Here is a 26,523-nt window from a genome sequence, read left to right on the forward strand (position 1 = left end):
ACCAGAGGCTGCCGTTCGGTTTTCTCTGGCTCCCCGCATCTTCACCAAGTGCGTGGAGGCCGCACTGGGGCCTCTGCGTCGTCCGGGGTTACGGAGTGTTCTGCCCTGATGACGTTCTGGTCCTTTGCGGTCAAGGTGGATCGTCAGGTCTCGTACCAGGCAGGTCTCTACCAGCCTGGGGTTGCTGTAGACTGGATGTAGAGTACTCCTCTTCCCAGTCAACGGTTGGAGGGCTATGGGCATCCATCTCAGAGCGTGTTGTCAACACGCTCGGGAGGTTCCGTCCTAGGACGGTTACGGCGCTGTCTCACGTCGCGTTTTCACCGACGCCTCCCTTGCTGGTGACGCGTCGGGCCAACGCAGTAGGGGGCAGCTGGCAAACGCGCTACGTTCAATGTGTTGGTGTTGAAAGCGGTCCTTCTGGTCCGCAAATGGTGTTGATCAGGACGGACGATACGACGTCAGTGTCGTGTATCGACAGACAGGGAGGAGTACGCTCCCCCTGTCTGCACCAGGCGGCGGGCGGCTGGCTATGGGCGTCCTCCATCTGCGCGGCCTGAGGGCTCCCCACATCCCCGGCAGGGAGAATGTGGGTGCAGAGGTACTGTCGCGGGGCGGTCCTCATCCTGACGGGTGAGGATTACGTCTGGACATGGCCAGGCAGGTCTGGGACCGATGCCGTGCCGCCAGGGATTCTTCCCCATACATCTGTTAGGTCAGTTGTTGGGACGGGTACGTTGAGGGGCGCAGGTTCTTGATCCTGATGGTGTTACCATCTGGAATGCGCATGCTCCCTCCACTGTCGCGCTTACGCGGGCAGATGACGTATGTTCCAAGTGTGGTGTAAGGCGGGGGGCCGGGACTCAGTCTCCTGCCCCCTGGATGCTGTCCTTAGTTACCTCCAGTCTCTCCTTGATAGACTGTCGGCTTCGACGGTGAGGGTATATGCAGCGGCTATATCCTCCTATCATGAGGGGTTTGAGGGGATGTCTTGTTCAGCCACCCTCTTGTGAAGCGTTTCCTGCTTGGCGCTCGACGCGTTAAGCCGGTGCAACGCTCCTTAGCTCCGACTTGGGATCTTCAATTGGTCCTCGGTCGGTTGTCCTTGGCCCCGTTTGAGTCGCTCGAGCAGGCGCCGTTGGGACAGCTGTCCTTCAAGACCGCGTTCCTACTGGCTGTCACTTCCGCTAAACGCGTAGGTGAGCTCTGTGCTCTCTCGGTACGTCCAGAGTGCCTGTCTTTTCGGACCGATTGCGGTGTCACTCTGCGACCTAATCCTGCTTTCGTGCCTAAGAATATCCGGAGTTCCTTCCGCTCCCGGGATATTGTGGTTCAGGCGTTTCGTCCTCCTCCTCACACTAGTGAGTTAGATGCGGGCCTTCACCCGTCATGTCCAGTCCGTGCTTGGGGATTTACCTCAGCCGTACTCAGGACTTCAGGGTTACCGACCAGCTTTGTCTGTTACGGTGGGGCTCGTGCTGGTAAGGCACTGTCCTTTGGTCGGGTAGCAGGAGTGTATGGGTATGGGCCACAGTGTGTTGGGTCACACGTGGTTCCGCCTGTACGGTGTGTTCAAGGGGTTCTAGTTCCCTCTTGTTCGCATTCAGGTGGAGTTGACTGCGCCCCCCCTTCGTTAGGAAGGATGGGGTGACAGGGCTCCCCGCACCCCTTGATGTGGGCTTACGGGTCCTCAGGGGGTACATTTGTCGGGCCTCGCGTCCGCTCTTCCCCATTATCTCATAAGGCTCAGAGCGGGACGCGAAGCAAATACGATATATAACGATAGGTTATGTAGATAACCTAGTTATATTAGTATTGGCTGAGCGTCCCGCTCTGCGCGGCCCTGAGTTCCCTCTTGAGGGATCTTTTCCTGGGACGGGTTTTGGCGAGGAAGGGTGTTTGGTGACTAGAGTCACTGCTATATGGGCGGTGCCACCATGGGGGCGGGGCCCCATACAGGTGGGGTGCATGTGTTTTTGTTCGTGGGAGATACAATAGGTATCATAGGAGATAAGGGATATCTCATAAGGCTCAGAGCGGGACGCTCAGCCAATACTAATATAACTAGGTTATCTACATAACCTATCGTTATGTAGGCAGTCTTGTCTCTGCTACATTTGAATATGTGAGAGCCAATCCCGAAACTGGGAATATGGAAACGAAAGCATCCGCTCGCCCCTTAAAATTATTGTGCGTTCCATACGAGCCCTCGCCAAGACACACCAAGCTCCCGGTAGAGACTTGGATATGAATGAATGAATGAATGAATGAATGAATGAATGAATGAATGAATGAATGAATGAAAAAGTTTATTTTTGGACATGTTATTCTCCATATTTCTCCAAACAACTCACGATATCTTGTTCCGTCGAACCGAACAATCATAGCAACAAATTAAAAAAACATTAAAAGAAAAAACATTAAAAAAAGAAAAAAAGAAGGAATTATAAACAAAAGGTCAAGAGCAATGTGTTTGGTTAGCAGATATGTCCAAAAAAGGAGTAGAGGGAAGCTAAGCTTATTGATCCCTACCCCCTTACATTTATATTTGTTCTTCCATACATTTTACTAGATATAACATAATTTAGTGTATTACAATATAGAATATACTTTTACTTATATTAAAAGATTACAAGAAAATAAACTTGATTCACTTGACAGCAGTGAATATAGTACAGCACTACATACACAATATAACATAACTTTGTTTATCCTCAATACTCATTTCTGTATTTTTCCAATGTGTATTTTTTTAGCTGCTTTTTAAATTGTGCCACATGTTTACTCAGTTTGATGTATTCAGGTAAATTATTCCACAACTTCACTCCACACACCGATATGCACATGCTTTTCAGCGTGGTGTTTACCATTGGTTGTTTAAGATTCCCTCTCCCTCTTAAGTTATATTCTCCTTCCCCGTCTCTGAACCATTTTTGAATGTTGCCTGGGATTAGTTTATATCTGGCTTTGTATACAATGAGGGCAGTTTTGTAATCCACTAGGTCCATACATTTCAATGCTTGTAGCTTTATTAATGAGTTGGTGTGCATTTGGCTGCCTGGTGCGCATGCGCGGTGACACCAATGGCGGAAATACACGGCTCGCTCTGTAAGTAACACTCGCTTTGTAACAATGATTTAAACTGTTTATTAGCAACTCCGAGCTTCCAGACCCCACTGTAAAGCTGTGTTAAACCCATATTGTACGCTGGGTATCTTTGAAATTCATATCCAATATATTTTTGACACACCCGAGCCCCCCGATCACGCTTGGTAGTTTCTTTTTAAACTGGTCACGGTCTACCTGAGAGTGACTGCAATAGAGCCCCAGCACCGCAGTCACGAAAGGGGCTACCAACTGCACAAACTGTTGTCTTTGTTCTAAGTAACTCTTTAACCAATTGAGCCCTACTCCTCTGATCCCATACCTTTCCAATTTTAGTAGCAGAATATCATGATTTATAGTGTCAAACGCCTTCTTCAGATCTATGAAGACCCCTATTGCAAACTTCTTATTATCAATTATGCTTGTCAGTTCTTCTACTAGGTCCATTAGTGCCAATGACGTTGAATGATTCGATCTAAATCCATATTGACTGTAGGGCTGCAACGATTAGTCGACATAATCGACGACGTCGATCATAAAAACTCGTCGACGCAGAATCTTTGCGTCGATTAGTCATAAAAAAAAAATCTTGGGGAGCTCCAGTAGCTCACCGCGTACCTCGAGCGCTATTTCGGCGCCGGGGACAACCGTGCTCGTCACGGATCTGGGGTTTAGCAAGTTCGATTCCCGGACTGCAGCCGTGCCTTTCTCAGAGTGTCTTCCCCCCATCTGTACCCCCATTCAACCTGTTTCTGTCGGTCATTCTTGACCAGAGTAAATGCGATAAACGCAAAAAAGAGCCAGCGGAATGGCCAAAGTTTAATAGAAAAAAGAAAAAAAAAATCTTTTTTCTTTTTTGCACTACCTATCTTTGTGAAAGTGGCTTCTCAGCTCTGGTCCAGCTGAAGACAAAGCAGAGGAACAGATTGGACATTGAGCATGACCTCAGAGTTGCTTTGTCTACCATCACCCCAGACTTTGAGACTCTTGTCAGGAGCAAACAACATCCCCAGTTATGCCATTAGTTCCCTGGGATGTTAAGCTAAGAAGTCTGCTATATATATTTTCTTGTTGTTTAAACACTTCCACTTTAATTTGTATTATTTCATTTATTTATTTTGTTATGAGTGATTGTTGTATTGTTCAAATACATTTTGATTTAAAGTTGCTTAAGATCCAAATTCAAATGTTTCATGAGTCATTATTTTAATTTGCTATGGGATCATCATGTTATGTTAAGTTAACTGTTAAGGCAGAGGGACTGGACAACAGGGTGACATTCAGAGGTGTGCAGACTTGAGCATGTGAGGTAAAACATGCATTGGAGAAGGAGCCATGCCCACAGGAAGCAGAGATTGAGGGTGTGACAAAAATAATCGTTAGATTAGTCGACTAATCGAATGACAAAAATAATCGTTAGATTAGTCGACTAATCGAATGACAAAAATAATCGTTAGATTAGTCGACTAATCGAATGACAAAAATAATCGTTAGATTAGTCGACTAATAGAAAAAATAATCGACAGATTAGTCGATTACCAAAATAATCGTTAGTTGCAGCCCTAATTGACTGTCTATAAGTAATGCGTGTTTATCAATGAAACTGTCCAATCGTGCAGCAAATACCTTTTCCATTATCTTTGAGAACTGAGAAAGGAGAGAAACCGGCCTGTAATTGGTGAATAGATTTTTCTCACCGGCTTTGAAGATCGGTATCACTTTTGCAGTTTTCATTTTGGTGGGGAAGGCACCCAGTTTGAATGAGAGGTTACAATTAGGGATGCTCGATATTGGCTTTTTTACCGATACCGATATACCGATATTGTCCAACTCTTAATTTCCGATACCGATATCAACCAATACCAACCGATACCGATATATGCAGGGTCCCCCCCCCCCCCCCCCCCAATTTTTTTTGAATTTCAGGTAATTAACATTACATATCTCTTGTTGTGGAATTAACACAACATTATGCATACTTTTGACAATAAATTAAATCAGAATTTGTTCTTACTTGCTTGCCTGGGTAAATAAAGGTTATAGAAATGTAAAAAGAATTAAATAATAATACTTTTATTTTTATTTTATTTTTTTACCGATACCGATATTTTCCGATATCACATTTTAATGCCGATATCGGCCGATAATATCGGTAGGCCGATAATATCGGACATCCCTAGTTACAATTATGCACTAAAGGGTCTGCTATGACTATTATTACTTGCTTAATTAAGGTCATGTCAATGCCGTTCCAATATGTTGATGTTTTATTCTTAAAATTGTTCACAGTATCCATAATTTCATTTTTATCAATTTTTCTCAAGAAGATAGTACTTGGGTTTCTTTCATCAAAATAATTAGAAACACCTCCCCCTTGTGGCGGGGTTATCTCCTCTGCCAATTTAGACCCCACATTCACAAATAATCTGTTGAATCCTTCTGCCACCTCATTTTTATTACTTACTGACTTTCCCTCATCTATAAATTAATCTGGAAAGCCAGAACTAGTTGCTTTATTTCTTATAATTGAGTTTAATATATTCCATGTTCCCTTTATGTTATTTACATTTTTTTCTAATACATTATTATAGTACTCTCTTACATTTTCTAACAATATCAGTTAGTTTATTTTTGTATAGTTTATACTTAATTTCTTTCTCTTTATTTCTATGCTTTATAAATTCTCTATATAAGGTGTTCTTTTTTTGCAAGCATTCAACAGACCTCCCGTAATCCAGGGTTTGTCAGATTTTTTTGCATTTGTTCTACTTTGCTGCATTGGACAGCTTCTGTCATATAACAGCAGGAACATATTCAGAAAAGAATCATAAGCAGAATCCACATCTATTGATTCATATACATTTCTCCAATCCTGTGATAATAGTTCTTTTCTGAACCTATTTAAAGTGTCCTCCGTTCTTAATCTCCTTTGCATGATTACTTTACTATCAACCACTTTAACATCACAATGATAGACTACAAACACCGGTAAATGGTCACTAATGTTGTTTATTAATAGTCCACTCTCTATATTATCTATTAAATTATTAGTAAGTATATTATCTATTAATGTTGCTGAGTGACATGTAATTCTACTCGGTTTTGTAATAATAGGATATAGACTCCTACTATACATTGCATCCTTAAATTATTCTCGAGGTGACTGAATGGGACACCTTCAAGGACAGAGGGCCGCAGGTAGATCCTAGAGCGGCATTAGATAACTACACCACTACGGTCATGCACCACTACAGTCATGCACTACAGTCATTAAAGCCATCACTGACTACAAGGGGACAACATCACCCATAAATAGCTCTGTCACATTAACCGAGGAGTTGAACCATTTCTATGCCCGGTTCGACAGAGCAAACAGGGACCAAGTAGTGCAGCCCCTCCCCCGCAGCGGCACAGCCCCCGTCCTGAGCCACCATGAAGTCAGGTGTTGCCTCCGGAATACCAACCCAAGGAAGGCAGCGGGACCTGATGGAGTGGTGGGCCGCATACTGAAGGAGTGTGCGGACCAGCTGATGGAGGTCTTCACAGATATATTTAATCTTTCCCTGCTATTATCATATGTCCCAGCATGCTTCAAAACATCCACAATTATACCAGTACCCAAGCAGTCAGTTGTCACGTGCCTGAATGATTACAGACCCGTGGCACTCACCCCCCTCCCTGCTAAATGTCTAGAGAAACTAGTCAGGAAACACATCACATCCATCATCCCGGCCTCCTTTGACCAATATCAGTTTGCTTATAGGCAGAACAGATCAACTGAAGATGCTATAGCCATTGTGCTTCATACCGCCCTAGAACATCTAGAGAAGAAAAACACCTACGTAAGAATGCTCTTTGTCGACTATAGCTCTGCCTTCAACACTATACTCCCCCGTAAACTCATCAGTAAACTCCAAACCCTGGGTCTGTGTAATATACTGTATAACTGGGTGCTGGACTTCCTCACAAACCGCACACAAGCCGTCAGGCTGGGCAACTACACCTCGTCCACCCTGTCTCTCAGCACCGGCTCCCCGCAGGGTTGCGTACTCAGCCCATTACTGTACACCCTGCTCACACATGACTGTTCCCCCTCCTACCCCTCCAATTACATCATCAAGTTCGCAGACGATACCACAGTTGTGGGTCTCATAACAAAAAACAATGAGTCTGCCTACAGGAGGGAGGTGGAAGACCTTACAGCCTGGTGTGACAACAACCTGGCGCTCAACATAAAGAAAACAAGAGAGATCATAGTGGATTTTAGAAGATCAAGGCCTGACCACTCCCCTCTGCTCATCAACAACGAGGTAGTGGAGAGGGTCACTGAGTTCAAGTTCCTGGGTCTCAGTGTGAGTGAGACCCTGTCCTGGAGCACCAACACCGCCTCAGTGATCGGAAAAGCTCAGCAACGCCTATACTATCTAAGGAAGCTGAAGCAGGCTGGCCTGCCACGAAATCTCCTTGTCAACTTTTATCATTGTGCGGTTGAGAGTGTGCTGACCTACAGTGTGTGTGTGGTTCTCCAGCTGCACAAAGGCAGAGCAGGAGGCTCTACAGAGGGTGGTGAAGGCGGCAGGCAGGATCGTCGGGACTCCTCTACCAAACATCACCTCCGTCTTCACCTCCCGCTGCCTCCACCGCAGTGGCGAATCCTTATGGAAGCCAACGGAAGCCATGCCTCCCTAATATTAAAATATGAATTAATATCAAATATGAAATATGAAAAAAAAAAAAAATAATAATATAGTTTACATTCTTTTTCATCTGTGCATCTGTGTTATATTTTTTTTATTTTTTTTTAAATGTCTCCCTCTTCTCCTTCTCACTCCCTCTAACACACTGTCAGCCTCACTATGCTCACTGCAGCAGGAGAGGAGGCAGATGGTAGGTCTCTTTCTCCAGGCTTCCAGCATTATAGAGTCCAAATCCGATCCTAGCCAATCAGATTCGAGCTGACTGCCACACCCTAAAAGTTTAAAACGGGGCTGAGAGGAAAACACTCAGCATATTTTCCCCTCTGCACTCTGAACATTGTATTAACCCGTAACTGTTCCCACGGGCCGAATATTGCCCCGATCCTCGCGAGATTAAATCCACGGGGACCTCTCGGCGTGCCGAAGCTTTTCCTAAATCACTTCCATCATCGAAAACGAGGGGAAAAGGTCGGCTCGCGACCCTGAAAATGTCGCGTGATTTTAAAAACGCTGTATTAAGTGAGCCTATTATGGGATCCACGCGAGCTTTCTATCGTGGAAACATCTGGGCGTCCCGCAACTTTTACTGATTCACATGTAGCCCCTAAAATGCTTAGAAAAGGAAAACAGAAAGCGTGGAATAAACTCGCCGAAACGGAAAAGTGTCCCACGGGCGCGCCGTGATTCCGATCCGCGTGAAAATATTCACGGCCATAGAGGAGACCGTGGGACACCTTTTTGCAACCGAATATGTGTCTCGAATTTGCTCCCACGCGGCGCGCAAAATCGCGCAAGGAAAGATCGGACCAAAAATTAACCAATGCTCCAGCAGTATTAATGACCCTGATGTAAACAAGACAAACGTCTTTTTCTGGTCTGCATCCCCTTATACAATTGTGTGTATTGAGCCGTACTGTATTGTACCCATTCTGCAATCTGTTAAATAAATAAAAAGAACGTTTGACTGGCCGCCGAGCCATACTGTAGTGTACATGGTGACTGCTTGACTTAAAAAAAAAAAAAAAAAAAAAAAAAAAAATTATTAATAAAAATATTTAATAATTTTTTTTTTTATAATTTTTTTTTGGCTTCCCCTGTTATTTTACCCACGCGACTCCACCGCTCCAAATGTATCATCAAGGACCAGTCTCACCCAGCACATCACCTCTTTCAGCTCCTTCCCTCAGGGAGGAGATACCGGTCCATACATGCCAAGAGTTCAAGATTTAAGAACAGCTTTTTCCCCCAAGCAGTCAGACTGTTAAACGCTCATTGACTGTCCCCTCACGTGCACCGTGCACTTACCTGGACTTGATAATCACTGATTACCACCCATCATGCACTTTATTATTTAAAATATTCTGTTATGTACAGTGTTATATGTGTTATGTGTTTATGTATGTATATATTGTACTACGGTCTGTGGGAGCTCCCCTGAAATTACGTTGTATACTGTGCAATGACAATTAAAAGTCTATTCTATTCTATTCTATTCTAATGATAGTTTGTTAGGATTTAAAAAATCTATATTATAATCACCACAAATAAAAGTAACCTTCTGGTCAGTGTTTGTAGTCATACCTTCCATTGTTTCTCTGAATCTTTCTATGCTAGAGCTGGGAGCTCTGTAAATGCAACTGACAATGATGTTCTTCCTTTTTCCCATGTCAATTTCAATAGCAATACATTCACATAAATCGTCAATTACCATCGTCATACTTTCAACTATCTTGAACTTTAACCTTCTGTCTACATATAGTCCTACTCCCCCTCCCTTTTTATTTACTCTATTCATGTAATTAAAATGATATCCCTCCAACTCAAAATCCACCCCTTTCTCCATGTTGATCCAGGTTTCCGATATTGCAATTATGCTGAATGGTTTGGTGAACTGTTCAATATAATCTTTAATCTTATTAAAATTAGCATATAAACTCCTGCTATTGAAATGTATGATCGATATGTTGTGTTCAAGTTGGAATTTTCCCTTGAACTGGTCATCGGTGTAGTAGCAGCAATTACTAGTCACATTATTAAAGAAATTCCTCTCTGGGTCAATGTCTCTGTTTAGATCATGCATGTTAACTGTTCAAGGTTTAAGCACACAGAATGTGTAACAGAATCACACCCATCCATAGTTAGTAGACAACGTTGTCCTAATAAATCAAATGAGTCATATAAATATTCAATCGATACAAGTGGGCATCCAGGCGGAGTGTTGCTTACCGTCTGCAAAGACCTTTAAACTGCTGTGGTTAATTTATGAAGAGAAAGCGATGTGTGTGCATTGTAAGCAATGTGGACAGTCAGGCAGGCAACTCTACACTTGGTACCGGATCAACGCAGTTTCAGAGTGAAGCTTTGAAACTGGCAACTATAGAAACGGTGCACTGCTTTATCCCTGCCAGGAGATGCTATAAACTACAAACACAAAACCTGTGTAGGGATTGATGATGCATGACCCAAAACCTTGAGCTCCTTCCGACATGCATTTCAGCGTTTAGATGAAAGTAATCGCTCAACGATGGAGAATGAAATAGTCATAAACTTTTTTTTCTTTCTATATATTTTTCTGAAAAAGGAGTTATCCTGTTATATCAGCCATTGCTAATTCTAATTTTAAAGAAATTACAGTATGTAATTACTCATTAGTCATGCAAATATTGCATGGCAGAAAGAACAACAAAAACAATAATCATAATAATAATAGGTGCACCCAAATCATGTGCTGATGCAAACAACTGAGAAAGTTGGTAGTGCCAGAGGAAAAGCTCATTTTGAGTTCTGCAGTGCATACCGAGTACAGCTATGACTCATAGCACTATTTAAAAAACCGGGACTATCTAGCGAGCAGCCAAGTCATGTAACCTGAGCAGCGGGGAGCCAGCCTACCTTGACGGCCATGATAACACCACTGGGCAGATGTCTCATCTTGTCCACCACCCCGTACGCTCCCCTCCCCAGCTCTGCAATCTGCTCCAAGTCATCCGCCTTCACCACAAAGTTCTGGACGGAAGAAAGAAAGAAAGAAAGAAAAAAAAAGAGAGAGAGAGAGAGAGAGAGAGAGAGAGAGAGAGAGAGAGAGAGAGAGAGAGAGAGAGAGAGAGAGAGAGAGAGAGAGAGAGAGAGAGAGAGAGAGGACGGACGGAAACAGGTCAGCTTTATTCAGGTCTGCAGAAGAAGAGTTAAAGAGGAGAGAACACAACACCATATTCACCTTATCTCCAATCGTGACGCAAGCTTTAGAGTCAAGATCGCGAGGGGCCCTGCAGTAGGAGACATTAGAAGTTAACAAACACGGAGCAAAAACTGCATATGGAGTCAATTTACAAATTGCATCATTAGCTTATAATTGATTCATAAGATCTATTGGAAATTAATGAAAATATTGAATTAGAAATTAGATAGTATCAAATGATATAGTCAGTTTATAATTCATTACATTTATATAGCGCTTTTCTAGACACTCAAAGCGCTCTGCGCAATGTAGGGTGGAAATTGCCTCCTTCACCACCACACAATCAATTGCAATAAAATCATGTGTCAGTTTCATCCCCATCCAACCCGCTCCTCCGCAGCCTCTCCGCAGCCTCTCCTAACTGCAGTAACACAAAAGTAACACAGGGGGCAGTGGTTCCCCCCACAGAAACTGATTTCACTGCCCCTATTTCACTGGCTCCCGCTCCCCTAGGGATAATAAAGTCCTGTTGTATCTTATATATAGGACAAGGGAGGTGTAGTCTGACGTCGCTTTGGACCGCCTGCGAGGTCCACCCGTATAGGGATTTATCATTGGGAAAATGGATTATCGGCTATTGTAACAATTCTGCCGCATGGAAATTGAAAAGCTTTCCATTTTTGCACAAACATTTGTTCCCTTCCATCACTAACATTATGCATTTTTGGTTGAAATAAAATTTGGCGATTTCTTTTATGATTAATTGCGAATATTTTCATGTTGAGCTATAGATTGTGGATGAATACGCACAGAAAGGTACACCATGCAAATGTTAATGCTTTATTTGTTTTAAACAAGACGATTTAGAAATGGGCAATGGGGAAATACATTGCATTGGACAGAGGGTGGAACATGGAAAAACGGCAATGACGTAACCACTACACCTCCCTATGTAGCCTATGTGTTGCCTCTGCCCAGTAGCACCCAGTAGTAGAGGAGGCACCTACGCTGCGACTGCTTGTGGCTCAAACACGGCCCCGGAGAGCTTCAGCCCTGGGTTCTTCTTCTTCCCTTCTCTCCCGGAGAGCTTCAGCCCTGGGTTCTTCTTCTTCCCTGGCAGAGGAAGGAGACATGACACACATTAGCTGCACCGGAGAAAAGCTACATGTGTTACATCCTCTATGGGTGTTAAAAGAAGAACTGATGCATTGTAGTGAAAGCAGAAAATCCAGCTGCATCCATCTGTAAATGTATCATTGATGTTACAAAGTTAATATGTTCACCTACTTTTATAAACGAGATACTATGAACTAAAACTTAGTTGGTGCTGATTGTCCCATCTCACTTGCATACCCATTAGTATCTCAATAAATCTAATTGAACAGTGTTCAAAATAATATACAATGTTTGATATATATCTAATTCAAATATTTGCCTAAAGAATAACAATGAAATTCCTTAAATTCCTAGTAACTACTCTGGTCAATTATTTTCTTTATCATCAAAAGTTTTTAAGCTGTACAGTATTTTTGTGTTTAACCAGACTATTCCAAAATAATTTGTTATCCAACAGGACATTGGGTGTATTCAAGGCTGAGGTCCAACAATAGAAGGTAGGCCTACTGTAAATGACTAATCTGTGAGGTTTGGTCCGCTCCCCACCCACACGCTCCGTTCCTTTAAGGTACTTTGTTGATTAATTGCATTCCCCGCCACACGCTCCGTTCCTGTAAGGTGCCGTGTTGATTGGTGCTTTCCCCGCCACACGCTTCTGGAGCAAGTATCAATTTCATCCCGCAGCTGTCACAGCTTGTAATCAGCGCCCTGTGGCTTTATATACTCTGATCCCCCTACTATCGATGTTGGATCGTTCTGAATTACTCCTGCATTTGCCTGCCTTCCCCGTCGCTGTTTCCTGTCTTTTGCTCTCCAGGACTTTCGTGGAGAATCCCTGTGGAGAACCTGGTTTCCCTGTTCGGAGCTGCGCCTCGTTATCTGCCCGCTTTACGCGTTGCGCTCTGGTGAGTTTTTGGAAACAGTTCTTTTTGGTTCATCAGTTTTTTGTGTGTTTGTGAAACACCGAAGAGATCCCGTTTTTGTTTGTTCTCACCTATTTTTGTGTTGGATTTACACTTTGGATTACCGTATTGTTTTTTCTCTGGACTCTGCTAACTTGTGTGTGGTACACCGAAGATCAAGTCACTTGGATATATACTGGATCAGTCACCTCTCTGCTTCTGTTGTGCGTTGGGCTAACTCTGATTTCTCTCTCTCTCCGTTTCCACCGGGAGTGAAAGCTGGGAGGATCTGCAGAGCCGCTTCAGACGTCACAAGCCAATTCCTCACCACCACCTACTGGGAGTATCTGCAGAGCCGCAACAATCTTCACATGCCAGATTCCCCGTTTGTTCGGTTGCTCAACTTCATTCCATCTTGTAACTCTGGAAATAAATACGCCCTTGCTTTGGCTAACTCTGAACAACTCTCTCTGTGCCGTTGCGTTTGAGGTCGGTTACAAACCCTAACATAATCAGCATTGGCAGGGCTCTACGCTAACCTTTTTCACTAGGGGCACAGGTGCTCCTAAATGAAAAAATTTAGGAGCACACAAAGAAATTTAGGAGCACCCAAAAATATTTAGGAGCACAGTGAAAATATTTCAAGTAACAGAGTTTATTTTTTTTTCAAAAATAAATGTATATTTGTACTGTGCGTGCATGTGTGTAAATTAGCTCTTGCTACAACCCTGCATGTTTACATTTTGTATTTTGTACTTGATGTTCATTAACATGTGCTGTCCCTATCAAATAAACTATCAAATCAAACTACTGCTACAAAAGGTTCAGTCACTTAACTTTAGCCCCTTTTATGCATACAATGCTTATGTTTTGGCTGTGTTGCTCTTCTAGAAAAATAATCCTTTCAGGGTTGCCTATTGAAATACTGTACACTTTCCTACTGTACACTTTCCTGATTAATTGAAATGGGGGACCCTGATGTAAACAAGACGAAAGTCTTTCTCTGGTCTGCATCCCCTTAACAATTGTGTGTATTGAGCTGTACTGTATTGTACCCATTCTGCAATCTGTTAATAAAGTTTTCAATCAATCAATCAATCACACCTCCAGTACAGAAACATTGTTTGAGTTTGCGTGTCAGGTAGACCATTGATTGACAGTCGAGTCTGCCAATTACATCACATCGCTTGCACTCCGGCGCTGCAGCTGGACCCATTGCCCACCTCTGCTGTTGATAACGCTAGCCAAGTTATTATACACACAGATACACAGTGGGCCAGTGACTTTGGTGTAGGGGTGTAACAATGCATCGATCCTAAGGGGGAAATTCAACTGCATCGATTTGAAAATGTTAGAATAGATTATCGCAATTTTAATGTGTACACGTTATGTTATTGTCATGTCCGTTACAGCCAACACACCGACATACGCTACTGCATCAACGTTATGATTAACAAAGCAAGGCATTCGTTTTGTTGCATTAACGTTATATTACTATTGCTATCGATAAATCTAGGTGTTCTAAAATCTATTGCTATTGGTAAGAGAGCGACTATAATAAGTTGGTGTCTCGGAAAACGAGAGCCCTGATCGCGGAGTTTCAGGAAGTAAACAAGAAAAATGAGAGCTTCCGATTGGTCATTTGCTTTATTTCCCATGAAACCAGTCACTTCACTCTACTGTGATTGGACCGTTGGCTTGAGTGCAATGTGGGACTTGTAGTTTTTTAACGATCTCGCAGCGGAGGAAAAAAAAGACGAGAGGCTATAATCTGTATTCGCACAGCGTGCGCGTAATTGATTTTTACCGTTCGCATCCAAATATTTTTAGGGGCATATGCGAGCAATTTGGTCGCACTGTAGAGCCCTGATTGGTATGATGAGTCAGATGGAGAGAACAGGAGGGAAGGAGGGTGAAAGATTCGTCCTTCCTTTCGTGCAAACACGTTTAAAACATCATTAGTAGTTACCATCTCGTATTTAAGCCTATATGATGTTATTTTTGAAGATTAAATCTGGAAGACTAAAGCCTGTACGCTGCTGTAGAGTTTAAACAGAGGCTCTGGGACCTTTCTCTGTGAAAGCAGTAACAGCAGTCCATTCATAAACACATTTTACCGGCAGTGACGAGCCGAGGGACTTCCCACAAGAGGCCGTGGGTCCATGCCAGAATGACACAGCTACCAGTAGACCTACCAGGAACACACAGCAAAATACTCCAGAACTCCCCTCTTCTCGGCACATTGACTCCTTTAACAGGGTTAACAGGAAAAATACATAACGTCCTCTCTCTGTATGAGGACTAGGACATGGCCAATAGGACATGGCCAGATATGCACTAATTGGAATGCTGTCAATCAGTTAGGCCTAATACATTATTTACAGTCTTGTGGTCGACCGATAGACTTTATTTGAATCTGCCAAATATCGAGGGGTTGACACTTGACACTAAGGTCTCAAAAGCACTTGCCCATCGGGGCAAGTACAGGTCATGTTACAGGGCTTCAGAGTGCACCTATTTGGTCGCATTTTGCGACCTATTTGAGTCAGTGCAACTGAAATTATAACTAGGCGCACCAGTGTGCCTTGCAAATAAGTCCCTGCTTTTTTGTCTCGCGCTGTTTCTATGTGCAGTGAAAACTCTGCAAGCAACGGGTCCAATGCGTCTAACATGCTTTGCATCCTCGCCATTCCTGTATGCCCCCGTCACGGTGAAAACCTAAACTAACGTTAGCTGCTAACGCTAACTAAGCTAACCCTGGAAACATTCACAGACACAGCGAGAAAACAGCGGAGTTCCAATAGTGAGGAAAGGGGGGGCTGAGCCCGTCTCTCTCTCCCTCTCTCTACGTTCAATGATTTTAAGTAGCCAAACGTTACACTACATTTACATTTAGTCATTTAGCTGATGCTTTTATCCAAAGCGACTTACAAGTTCTGTATGACAAGTCATCAGGAAGGGCACAACTCTATCAGCTGAGTAACAATGTTCATCAAAGTGTTGAGTGCTACAGTGTAGGTTAGTTTATTAGGACAAGTGCATGACAGTAAATTGGGATGTGTGAAAAATACAGAAAGCTCAAAAATAAATAGAATAAGAATTTTTTTTTTATATATAATTCCAGGCTCCGTGTCCCGAGCAGACCCACCACGTAGGCCAGATAAGGCTGTGGTGATTTAATAAAAATGTTTAAAAGGAACTGAGACTAATTAGGTGTGGATCTAAAATAATATCCACTCAGAACACTATATTCCGCTTTTTATTTTTTTTTGCTAGCCCAACAGTACACTCTCCACACACTCTCCAAACTAGTAGAATCCATCCGATAGATTACAGCAATTGCTGCTCCATTTGTATCTCTCTACACTGTCGATTTAAGTGGTGCGCCTAACTTTTGTGCTGGTGCTCGTAGAATTCTCAGTAAGTGCTCCTCATGGAAAAGGTTAGTCTGGAGCCCTGTGTTATAGTCAGTCCCTATGCTGGGGTTGTGTGGATACAACTCTGGCTTCTTCATGGATTGGCTTTTGGAGTTGAATGGGATGAATCACTGTCTGGATTTGCGCCTTGTATTAATGATATAAAGTTTTTCTCATACTTGAAAAAGACCGGAAGGGTCGAAATGTTGTATGTATCTGCTATCTTTTTTTGTCACAATTAAAAGACCTTGGAGCATCAAAAGTGAGTTGCGAGCCCCGCCTTGTTTCATGTACTACTGTTTTTACAGTTTGGCTCAGCACCAAGGAACAGAGGATGTGCGTTATTTATTTTTTCTGAATAAGGACGTTACTCATGCTCGGTAATGGAAGTACATTATGTCTGTCTGTCAACAGAGGACAGTTGTGCAGTACATAATAGCTTAGTAGTTTATAGGTTTTGTCCCTGTGTTCCACTGAGTTTAGACAGATTTCTAACACCACTGGGCATCAGTCCCAATTCCAGTATAGAGTATAGAAAGCCTGGCTTTTCTAGTGTTAAAGTTGTGGTAAAAATCATACTTTAGGCTAAATCATAATAGTTCACTGTTCATTTTCTGACAGCCCAACTCTGTGACATCCAAACTAGTTACGTCTAATGTTATACCATTGCTACATGGTGCAAATCCAGCGTAGCCATGTGAACCGGACTCTGTGCTACAAGGACCGAGTCGGGAACGGGTTCACTAAAAAAATAGGAGATCCACCTGGAGTCAATCTTCCCCAAACACTCACCACAGACAGCCCAACGCCTCCTTTTCCCAAAGATAGTCGATTTATGAGTCCATAATGAATTGTTTGTTCATCAGCTCTGTGTTTACGTGGCTGCATGCTTCTGATCAACTTGGCGCATGACAAAATAATGCCCTACAACAGGCAAAATCTGCTAAACGACCCAGTTGTTGGGCATTATTTCATCATAATGCGTGTGCGCCAAGTTGAGTTACTGTACAATTAGAATCGTGTGGTCTCGAAAAACGCAGAGCTGGTGAACAAACGGCTCATTATGGACTAAAAACGTGTATATTTTTGGGAAGAGGAGGCCTGTCCATGGTGTGTTTCTGGAGAACATTGGAATAGATTAAGTGCCTCTGTGTAGATACAGTCCCTGCAGCACAGGGGCCACACGGCTCTGTATACAGTCCCTGCAGCACAGGGGCCACTCAGCTCTGTATACAGTCCTGCAGCACAGGGGCCACTCAGCTCTGTATACAGTCCTGCAGCACAGGGGCCACTCAGCTCTGTATACAGTCCTGCAGCACAGGGGCCACTCAGCTCTGTATACAGTCCCTGCAGCACAGGGGCCACTCAGCTCTGTATACAGTCCCTGCAGCACAGGGGCCACTCAGCTCTGTATACAGTCCCTGCAGCACAGGGGCCACTCAGCTCTGTATACAGTCCCTGCAGCACAGGGGCCACTCAGCTCTGTATACAGTCCCTGCAGCACAGGGGCCACTCAGCTCTGTATACAGTCCCTGCAGCACAGGGGCCACTCAGCTCTGTATACAGTCCCTGCAGCACAGGGGCCACTCAGCTCTGTATACAGTCCCTGCAGCACAGGGGCCACACGGCTCTATACAGTCCCTGCAGCACAGGGGCCACACGGCTCTGTATACAGTCCCTGCAGCACAGGGGCCACACAGCTCTGTATACAGTCCTGCAGCACAGGGGCCACTCAGCTCTGTATACAGTCCCTGCAGCACAGGGGCCACTCAGCTCTGTATACAGTCCTGCAGCACAGGGGCCACACAGCTCTGTATACAGTCCCTGCAGCACAGGGTCCACACAGCTCTGTATACAGTCCCTGCAGCACAGGGGCCACTCAGCTCTGTATACAGTCCCTGCAGCACAGGGGCCACACGGCTCTATACAGTCCCTGCAGCACAGGGGCCACTCAGCTCTGTATACAGTCCTGCAGCACAGGGGCCACTCAGCTCTGTATACAGTCCCTGCAGCACAGGGGCCACACAGCTCTGTATACAGTCCCTGCAGCACAGGGGCCACACAGCTAGGCACAGCTAGAAATCCTTCTCTATGCTTTATCACCAGCCGATTTTGCCAACTCGTGAGCAGGGGTGCGTTGCTGATTTCAAAGCTGGTTGCACTGTGTTTTAATGACGCCACATGCACGCACGCACGCGCATAAATGTTCCCTCGCATATAGGGCTGCAACGATTAGTCGACATAATCGACAACGTCGATCATAAAAACTTGTCGACGCCGATTTGTTGCGTCGATGTGTCATAAAAAAAATTATAATAATAATTATATATATATATACACCGGTATGTATATATAATTTTTTTTTTTTTTTTTACTACCTATCTTTGTGAAAGTGGCTTCTCAGCTCTGGTCCAGCTGAAGACAAAGCAGAGGAACAGATTGGACATTGAGAGACTCTTGTCAGGAGCAAACAACATCCCCAGTTATCACATTAGTTCCCTGGGATGTTAAGCTAAGAAGTCTGCTAAGAAGGATATATTATTTATTATTATTATTTTATTTCATTATGTTTTTAGCCCTAGTTGCACTTTTGTTGCAACCCCAGTTATCCCATTAGTTCCCCCAAACTTACTGTCGGTCTGTTATATTAAGCTAAGGCTGCGGTTAGACTGACTGATGTTTTCGTTTCGTTTTCAGATGAGTTTAGCTTTTCCAGGTCGCAACGTAGCAGTAGGCGAGTCAGACATTCGTTTTGCAACCTGAGAACTTTTGTTTTGTCACCTGAGCACAGTGATGTAGTACACTGCCAAAGCAGTAGGTGGCAGTAGGTGGCGAACATTGAAGGCAATTTTCAACCAATCAGAACTTGAATGTGCCAATACACTTCCTGCAAAGAAATGTCAACATGCCGCCATCTTTAAATGCCTCTGCTATTTTAGCCAATGCAGCACTTATTTTTCAGCAAAGTGTAATAAAAGTGCAATAAACAAAACGGATACATTCACTGTGTGTTCCGCCTCTCATTTGTTGATGAAACAAAACTATCATCAACACAATTGACCACCAAGAGCGGAGTTTAATCTCATCGGCGCTGATTTTGTTAGCTTACATGCTAACGCGATAGGAATATGCCATTATAACAGTATAGCATTGTGGCTAGAAGCTAACGTTAGCCAGCCAGCACCAAACTGATGATATCGGGAGCGATCAGTAGCTAGATAACATTAGAGACAACGCCTTGTGTATTAAACAAAGGTGAATAGATGACTGGGCCATTTTGTTTAATGCTTGTTATGTTGAAAGATGAGCTCTGAGCTAACAGGGTCTGGTAGCTACGGTAGGTAGCTAACGTTAGCCAGCTGCTCATGCAATCGTTAATGCTAGCAGAATGAATGGATGTAAACTTTATTTAACATATCGCAGAATGGGTACAATACAATCAGGGACCGAAACTAGAGAGCGCCACCCGCCATTTGCGCTCAGTTTTTACGTTTGGCGCCTCCCACTGAGAGGTCTGACAAGGTCTATGTACTATAGAGGTCTGGCAATCAAATAGTCATGTGAAAACCGAAAATCATGATCCAATTCTTTAGCGGAGTTCTCACTCGCTGTCTCAGCACAGACATGCAGCGCACCGCGCATCGCTACTGCTGCTGCTGCTGCTCCCCACCTGTTTCTGTATGCCTGCATGTAAACAGAGGCTATTGCCTCCGAGTCACCGTGACGTTAGTCTAGTCAGTGTGGGACCTTCGTGAGATAACGTTAGCTACCGTTACAAAATGACCCAGTCAACTATTCACTTAGTTTAATACATGAGGCATTGTGTAACGTTATCCAGCCGGCTAGCTACTGATAGCTCCAGACATCAACAAATCCTCCAGCAATAGTCCAGTGCATAATACCTCCGTTGGCTAGGTAGCTCACTAGTCACTACGAAATGTCGCAGTAAACTAAATAGTTCACTGAGGCGTTGTCCCAACGCCATCCAGCAGTAGCTACAGATAGCTCCTGGCATCAATGTCCTACAACAACAACATGCGTATTCGAGTCCCTGGCTTACATCGCATGAGGGCTGCTGAATAGGGTCCAGGTGCAGCGCAGGAGAATCCTTTCATGCTGAATGTAGAGTTTAGGGTCCAGGTGCAGCGCCGGAGAATCCTTGCTGGAGCTGGAGGCCACTCGAGTATACACACAGACAGTGGAGCTGTTTGCAGACAGCGAGGTGGCAATGTCTCGCAGATAACACAATCACAAGTATGATTATATAATATATATATTTTATTAAAAAAAAATGTTATATAAAATAATATTTTTTTTTATCAAAAAAAAGTTGGCAGGTAAGAAATATGCTTGGCGGGTAGATTCTTCCCATCTACCCGCCACTGGCCGGTGAGTCAAAAAGTTAATTTCGCTCCCTGAATACAATACGGCTCAATACAAACAATTGTTAAGGGAATGCAGACTGTTGTAGCTTGGACTGGGGTCCTTATAACAATAACTTGACAACACATGGTAGCTGCAGCTATAGCTCTGTTGTCACCGGACGTTGGTGAGGGCGTGCAGGTGTCGGTATCTACTGCGCATGGGCGTTGAGCAACAACGGCTCCGCGCAGATTACACGACACGTTGTCGGCGAGTTTTGGCGAGGAAAACACCTTTTCAGCGTTCCCGCTAGGGCAACGCGTTTTCCTGCCAAAACGTAATTTCTATCTAATAGGGACAGCAAACGTATTCAAAACGTATTCAAACGAAAACAAAAACAGTGTGTGTAATAAGGGCCTAAGAAGTCTGCTAAGAGCCCGAAGAAGGAGACACCGCGCCCACAGGAAGCAGAGATGGAGGGTGTGACAGAAATAATCGTTAGATTAGTCGACTAATCGAAAGAATTATTGACAGATTAGTCGACTACCAAAATAATCGTTAGTTGCAGCCCTACTCGCATACGCACAGACTAAAGACGATGCCTAATTGCCTCTACGAATGGAATGTAACACATTTCATTCACAAGTTGTGTGAATGTATTTGAGAACGTATTTGAACACACCTGACGACTAGGGCTGCACGATTTTGGGAAATAATCTAATTGCGATTTTTCTGACAGATATTGCGATTGCGATAAAATTTGCAATTATAAAAAAAAAATTAAGCAGCCCCACAGAGGTTTATTGTAAAATGCGGCTTGCATCTGGCCTACGCGGTGGGTCTTTTCAGGACACCGAGCCTGAAACTTTTTCTTTTTACCTGGGAATCGATACCGGTACCCAACGGTACCTTTTTTTCTGTACTTTACTCTCCCTCTCTGAAGTCTAAACTTCACAACACACAATCTAAAACCCCTTACTTCCCTCTCCCAAACTTCCTGGTTAAATAAATAATAATTTTTTTTTTTTTAAAGTAAAGATTTTGCGTTTTTTTTGTTGCGATTTGCTAATTGTATCATTCCAAATCGCGATTTCGATTTCAAATCGATTAATCGTTCAGCCCTACTGACGACCTGCGCTATTGTTATGCAAAGTAGCCAGGTGGGTACTTAGCGAGTTGGCGCATCAGTCGAGTGCAGCGCATTCCTGTGTGCACGTGCGTGCACATCCGTGCATGTGCGTGCGCGTGCTTCTGCTCACATAGCCGGTTGCACAGCGTGCAACCCCGTCCCATGAGCAACGCACCCCTGCTCGTCAGTGTATGATTGGGCAGCTGCATGTTTGCGTGCTGGAGATGGGGAGAGAGAGAATGCGTTCTGAGCAGAATGGAACGACATTTGAGTATTTATGGACAGATATATCTCATGTAGTGTGAATAGCGAACAAAACACCAAAAAGAAAGAGAAGAGAAAAAAACTGCAAAAACCTGCTTGTCTGTTCGGGCAACCAAAAAGCAAACTCCACTTGCCCAAATATATATATTTTTTTATTTACCCCAGACAATCAGGCAACCGTTAATGTTAACGGCTGCTGCCGACATTACCATCTTTCGCAGACTCAATTCTAATGCTAGAGCTAAAATGGTGGCATAACTAGACTGGAAGGAATCCGTTGATACCAATCACTTCATGCTAGCTACCTGGAAGGGGGCTAAATAGGGCTCCAAAGTTAGATATTGGAAAGAAATACTGCAAAACTACAATTTTAACTAACTCCGTGTTTATTTAGGCTAATGTTAGCAAGTGCAAACCTATATGTCATCAACCAGCTAAGCTAGCTAATATAGCTAACATTAGTGAACTTAATGAATTTTACATCTGATTTGTAGTACTGTATTAGATGCAAAAATAGAAACAGGTATTATATTGGCCACCCTTCTCTCTAAATATTGGTAATTGAAAAACCAATATCAGTTGACCACTAATGTAGTCGCTAACAAATAGTTTCACTATTCACCTACTATAGGCTACCCCTTTTAGAGTATTTATCACTTTGCTTAAATCTTTGCAAAATTAACACCCGTACAAAGTTTTTTTTTTATATTTTGTGTTATTCAGACATCTTTAGATTGTATTTAAGGGGTTTACAATAAAGATTCTCTCAAAATTATTTAAAATGTCTGAAATTGTTGGTAAAAAAATCTCCCGTTCCTCTGAATGTGGACATAGTATGGTGAGGTGAGCTATGTATGGTGTCTGGAGGGTGATGCTAGGGCTGCCCCTCTTAAACCATTAATTCAGTCAGTTTGGTCTTAGTTACATTTTCCCATGCTGAACTACCGTACTTTTCGCACTATAAGCCGCACCTGACTATAAGCCGCAGCAGCTAAATTGAATGATGTGTACATATATAAGCCACACTGGACTATAAGCCGCATGTGTTTTAATGTTTAATTACCATATGTAAGGAGTGGAGCCTGCGGCTTAATTTGACTCAACACGGGAAACCTCACCCGGCCCGGACACGGAAAGGATTGACAGATTGATTGCTCTTTCTCGATTCTGTGAGTGGTGGTGCATGGCCGTTCTTATATTGAGCTTTAAGTTCCCACCTCTACAGAGAATGACTCCCATTGGGACACAATACTGTCGGACAAATAACATTAACTCATTTACAAGTTGTATTAAGTTTAGCAAATAAGGGAACAGATAAATAACATTTCAATGCAGTAAAAAAAGCAATATTTCGATTTTCGGGTTTTGTCCACATATAAGCCGCACCGTTATATAAGCCGCAGGGTCGAAAAATGGGGAAAAAAGCCGCAGCTTATAGTCCGAAAAGTACGGTAGTTAGTTCCTGAACAATGATAAGCACATCTCTGGTAAGCACTAGATTTAAAACGGTCCTTGTGCATGATTGCATGTGGGAAACAGAATTTTATAGATTTGTTTATTAAATCAACTTGGCTAATTGATTAGATTACTTAATTACTTACTGTTATTTTATTTAATACTTATCTTGTCTTGCACAGTCTCTGGAGCGTAACAGTAAGAAGCATTTTGTATAAAAGTATTCTGTACTTCTGTATGACAACTATTAAAGAAACTTGAAACTTGAAACTTGAAAGTCCTACTGATTATTAGTCGACTAATCGAGTTCTTTAAAGGGGAACTATCTTATAAATTGCCTTTTCCAGTGTTTAGCATTGTTTTCTAGCAATGTGGGGTTGTATCAACACTATGGGGGCTTTCACACTCAGCCTTTTGTATCGAATCACCGTCCCGGAGCACGGGGGGCAGTGTTCTCACTCACCCCTTTTGGGGTGCGAAACGGTGCTGAATCGTTTCACCCCCCGCTGAACGGGATCAGCTGGCAGAGGTGGTCTCGGGGTCGGTCCCGGGAGAACGGGGGGTGTGGCTTTGCGAGCTTGTACCTTTTCACGGGCGTGGCGCCTGGTGCTGACATAACGTCATACATTTTGTTTGCCATTGCTATGTCTATACATTGTTCGAATGCATTTATTTCTATTAGACCAGTGGTGCCCAACCAGTCGGCCGTGGTCGACCAGTAGATCGCTCAAAACGCTCAAAAGCGGACTCTACAACACCATCCATTCGTGATAAAATGGGGTGGGTTATATTGACGAGGCTTGACAACAGAGGTTCAAATATAACTTCATATTTATTGGCAATTTGTTCATTTTATATCAACATACAGAGTCCGCAGTCGTGTTAAGACATTCCCGTTTACATTTTCGGTCGACCAGTAGATCAATGACATTCAATATAATCGATGCGAGCAATGTTACTAGTATGTTGCATGTAGTAACGTTAGCGTTAGCCGTTAGCTTAGCGTTATTGTTAACCCTGCAAAACGATCAAAAGCGGACTCTACAACAGAGTTCCATTCGTGAGAAAAGGGGGGTGGGTTATATTGACAAGGCTTGACAACAGAGGTTCAAATATAACTTCATATTTATTAGTTATTTGTTTCTTTATATCAACATCCATTCTCCAGTCTCCGTGTTAACACTTCCTGTATTTACATTTCGAGCGTGACATCATCGACTACGGCAAGCTTACAAGCTCAAAACGCAAAAAGTAAACAAAACCCAGAGCGCACCCAGACTGAAGTGTGTACACAAACTAGAGGGGGGAGAGGGGGGGGGGGAGTTCGAATCAGATCTCGGAACGGGCAGAACGGAACGAAATAGAAACGAATAGGGTGAGTGAGAAAAGGCCCTATGTCGCAAATTAAATTTTTTGCGCATTCCTCCAATTCAGATGAGACAAGGTTCTCCCCCACTGAACCAAGCCATTCTGATTTGACTGGTTCGCTGACGTGAATTAGGCACTGATCTGCATATCTCAGCCCCTGGTTGTAGCCACCGCCCACAATTAACAATTCTACACGGCCCAACGGAGCGGAAATAATGCAAAGGCGGTTTCCCTGTCATTGACACTTCCTCAAACAAGAGTGAGAGCGAGAGAGAGCGAGAGCGAGAGCGAGAGAGAGACAGACAGATAGAGAGGAGAGACAGGCTCTCATACGGTGCAACTCAAGTTGTCTCGGAGCATTTACACACACTCCCGACTGCGTGTGTGTGTGGGGAAACACACGCACGCTCTCGGAGCATCTCTCCTCTCTCTCCCTCTCTCTATCTCTATCCATATCTCCCTCTCTCTCCCTCTCTCGTTCTCTCTCACTCTCTCTCTCGCTATCAGCACTCGCATCACGTCAACCTGTTGCGAAAATATCATAGCGCACACGCACACTCCCATGCGTATTCCGATGCAATAATATTCACGGGGTATATATTGTCATTTGAAACAAGTTACCAATGCATTGTCCCGTGGGATTATGCCCCCCGCAGCTAAATTAATTAGTCTCCCTCTCTATCTCTCTCTCTCTCTGTCTGCCAGTGCAGACTGTGGGTGACTGTCATACAGCGCATTGCGAGTATGGGCGGAGCCCAGCCAAAAACAGCTTGGAATCTGGAAGTGCAGAAAATGCTGCTCTAGAGGACTTGATTAGAAATACAAAACAATGAATTTTTTTTTAAGAAAAACATACAGATGTGTTCCATAGACTCACAGGAATTGTGTAAAATTGCCCAAATAGTGAAAGAAATAGTAAGATAGTTCCCCTTTAAGGCTATAGCTTCATTTCTATAATGGAAACAATATCAAGAGGTGGACTCAAATGCCATCCATCATTTTCCATACTCTGCTTTTCTACACGAGTATTCTGATGAAGAGTCTACTGCACACAGTGAATCACTATTGAAGGGACTTTCTTCTTTGTCAGCAAGAAAAAGCACCAAATCGCACAAAGCCACGGCGCTACCTGCATATGAGCCTGACAAATGACCACAATCTGCCAAGCATAGCCCCCAGCGGGCAGTCCTGCACGCCATGGGAAAAACAGCAGTAAAATATTTTTGAGTGGAAAATATTGTTCACAATCACTAACTACAAGATAAAGAGGAAGTTAGTAACAGAATAGTTTTTTTCCTCTTCTTTGCCTGTGGAATAATTTAGCCCAAATTAAATGTTCATTTTAGTTTATACTTTCATATACATTTGAGTTTCCTTTCACTTTAACAGAATGGAATACTATGCATATATCTAACAAATGAATTGTGAAATAATTTTGCAACACAATATATAAACTATGCCATTTTGAGAAAATGTTGACGGTACTATTAGGCCAGCCAGGGTGCACCTACCCAAATCTCATCCAAAGTCT

At 43.4% G+C, this 26,523-nt stretch overlaps 1 protein-coding gene across 1 annotated transcript in view; it reads right to left on the bottom strand.

The window, feature by feature from the left end:
- LOC311240794 (dual specificity mitogen-activated protein kinase kinase 6-like) overlaps positions 1 to 26,523 on the bottom strand; it is a 71,322-nt gene that overhangs the window by 30,564 nt on the left and 14,235 nt on the right. The window contains exons 2-5 of the mRNA XM_084329378.1: positions 20,475 to 20,646; positions 11,988 to 12,093; positions 11,020 to 11,068; positions 10,695 to 10,808 (exon numbers count right to left, since the gene is read on the bottom strand). Of these exons, the coding sequence (XP_084185504.1) occupies positions 10,695 to 10,808; positions 11,020 to 11,068; positions 11,988 to 12,093; positions 20,475 to 20,529 (324 nt within the window). The 5' untranslated portion in view covers positions 20,530 to 20,646. The remainder of the gene's footprint in view (positions 1 to 10,694; positions 10,809 to 11,019; positions 11,069 to 11,987; positions 12,094 to 20,474; positions 20,647 to 26,523) is intronic.

The sequence above is a fragment of the Notolepis coatsorum genome (genome assembly GCF_963971535.1).
Source record: "Notolepis coatsorum genome assembly, chromosome: 14".
Classification (NCBI taxonomy): domain Eukaryota; kingdom Metazoa; phylum Chordata; class Actinopteri; order Aulopiformes; family Paralepididae; genus Notolepis; species Notolepis coatsorum.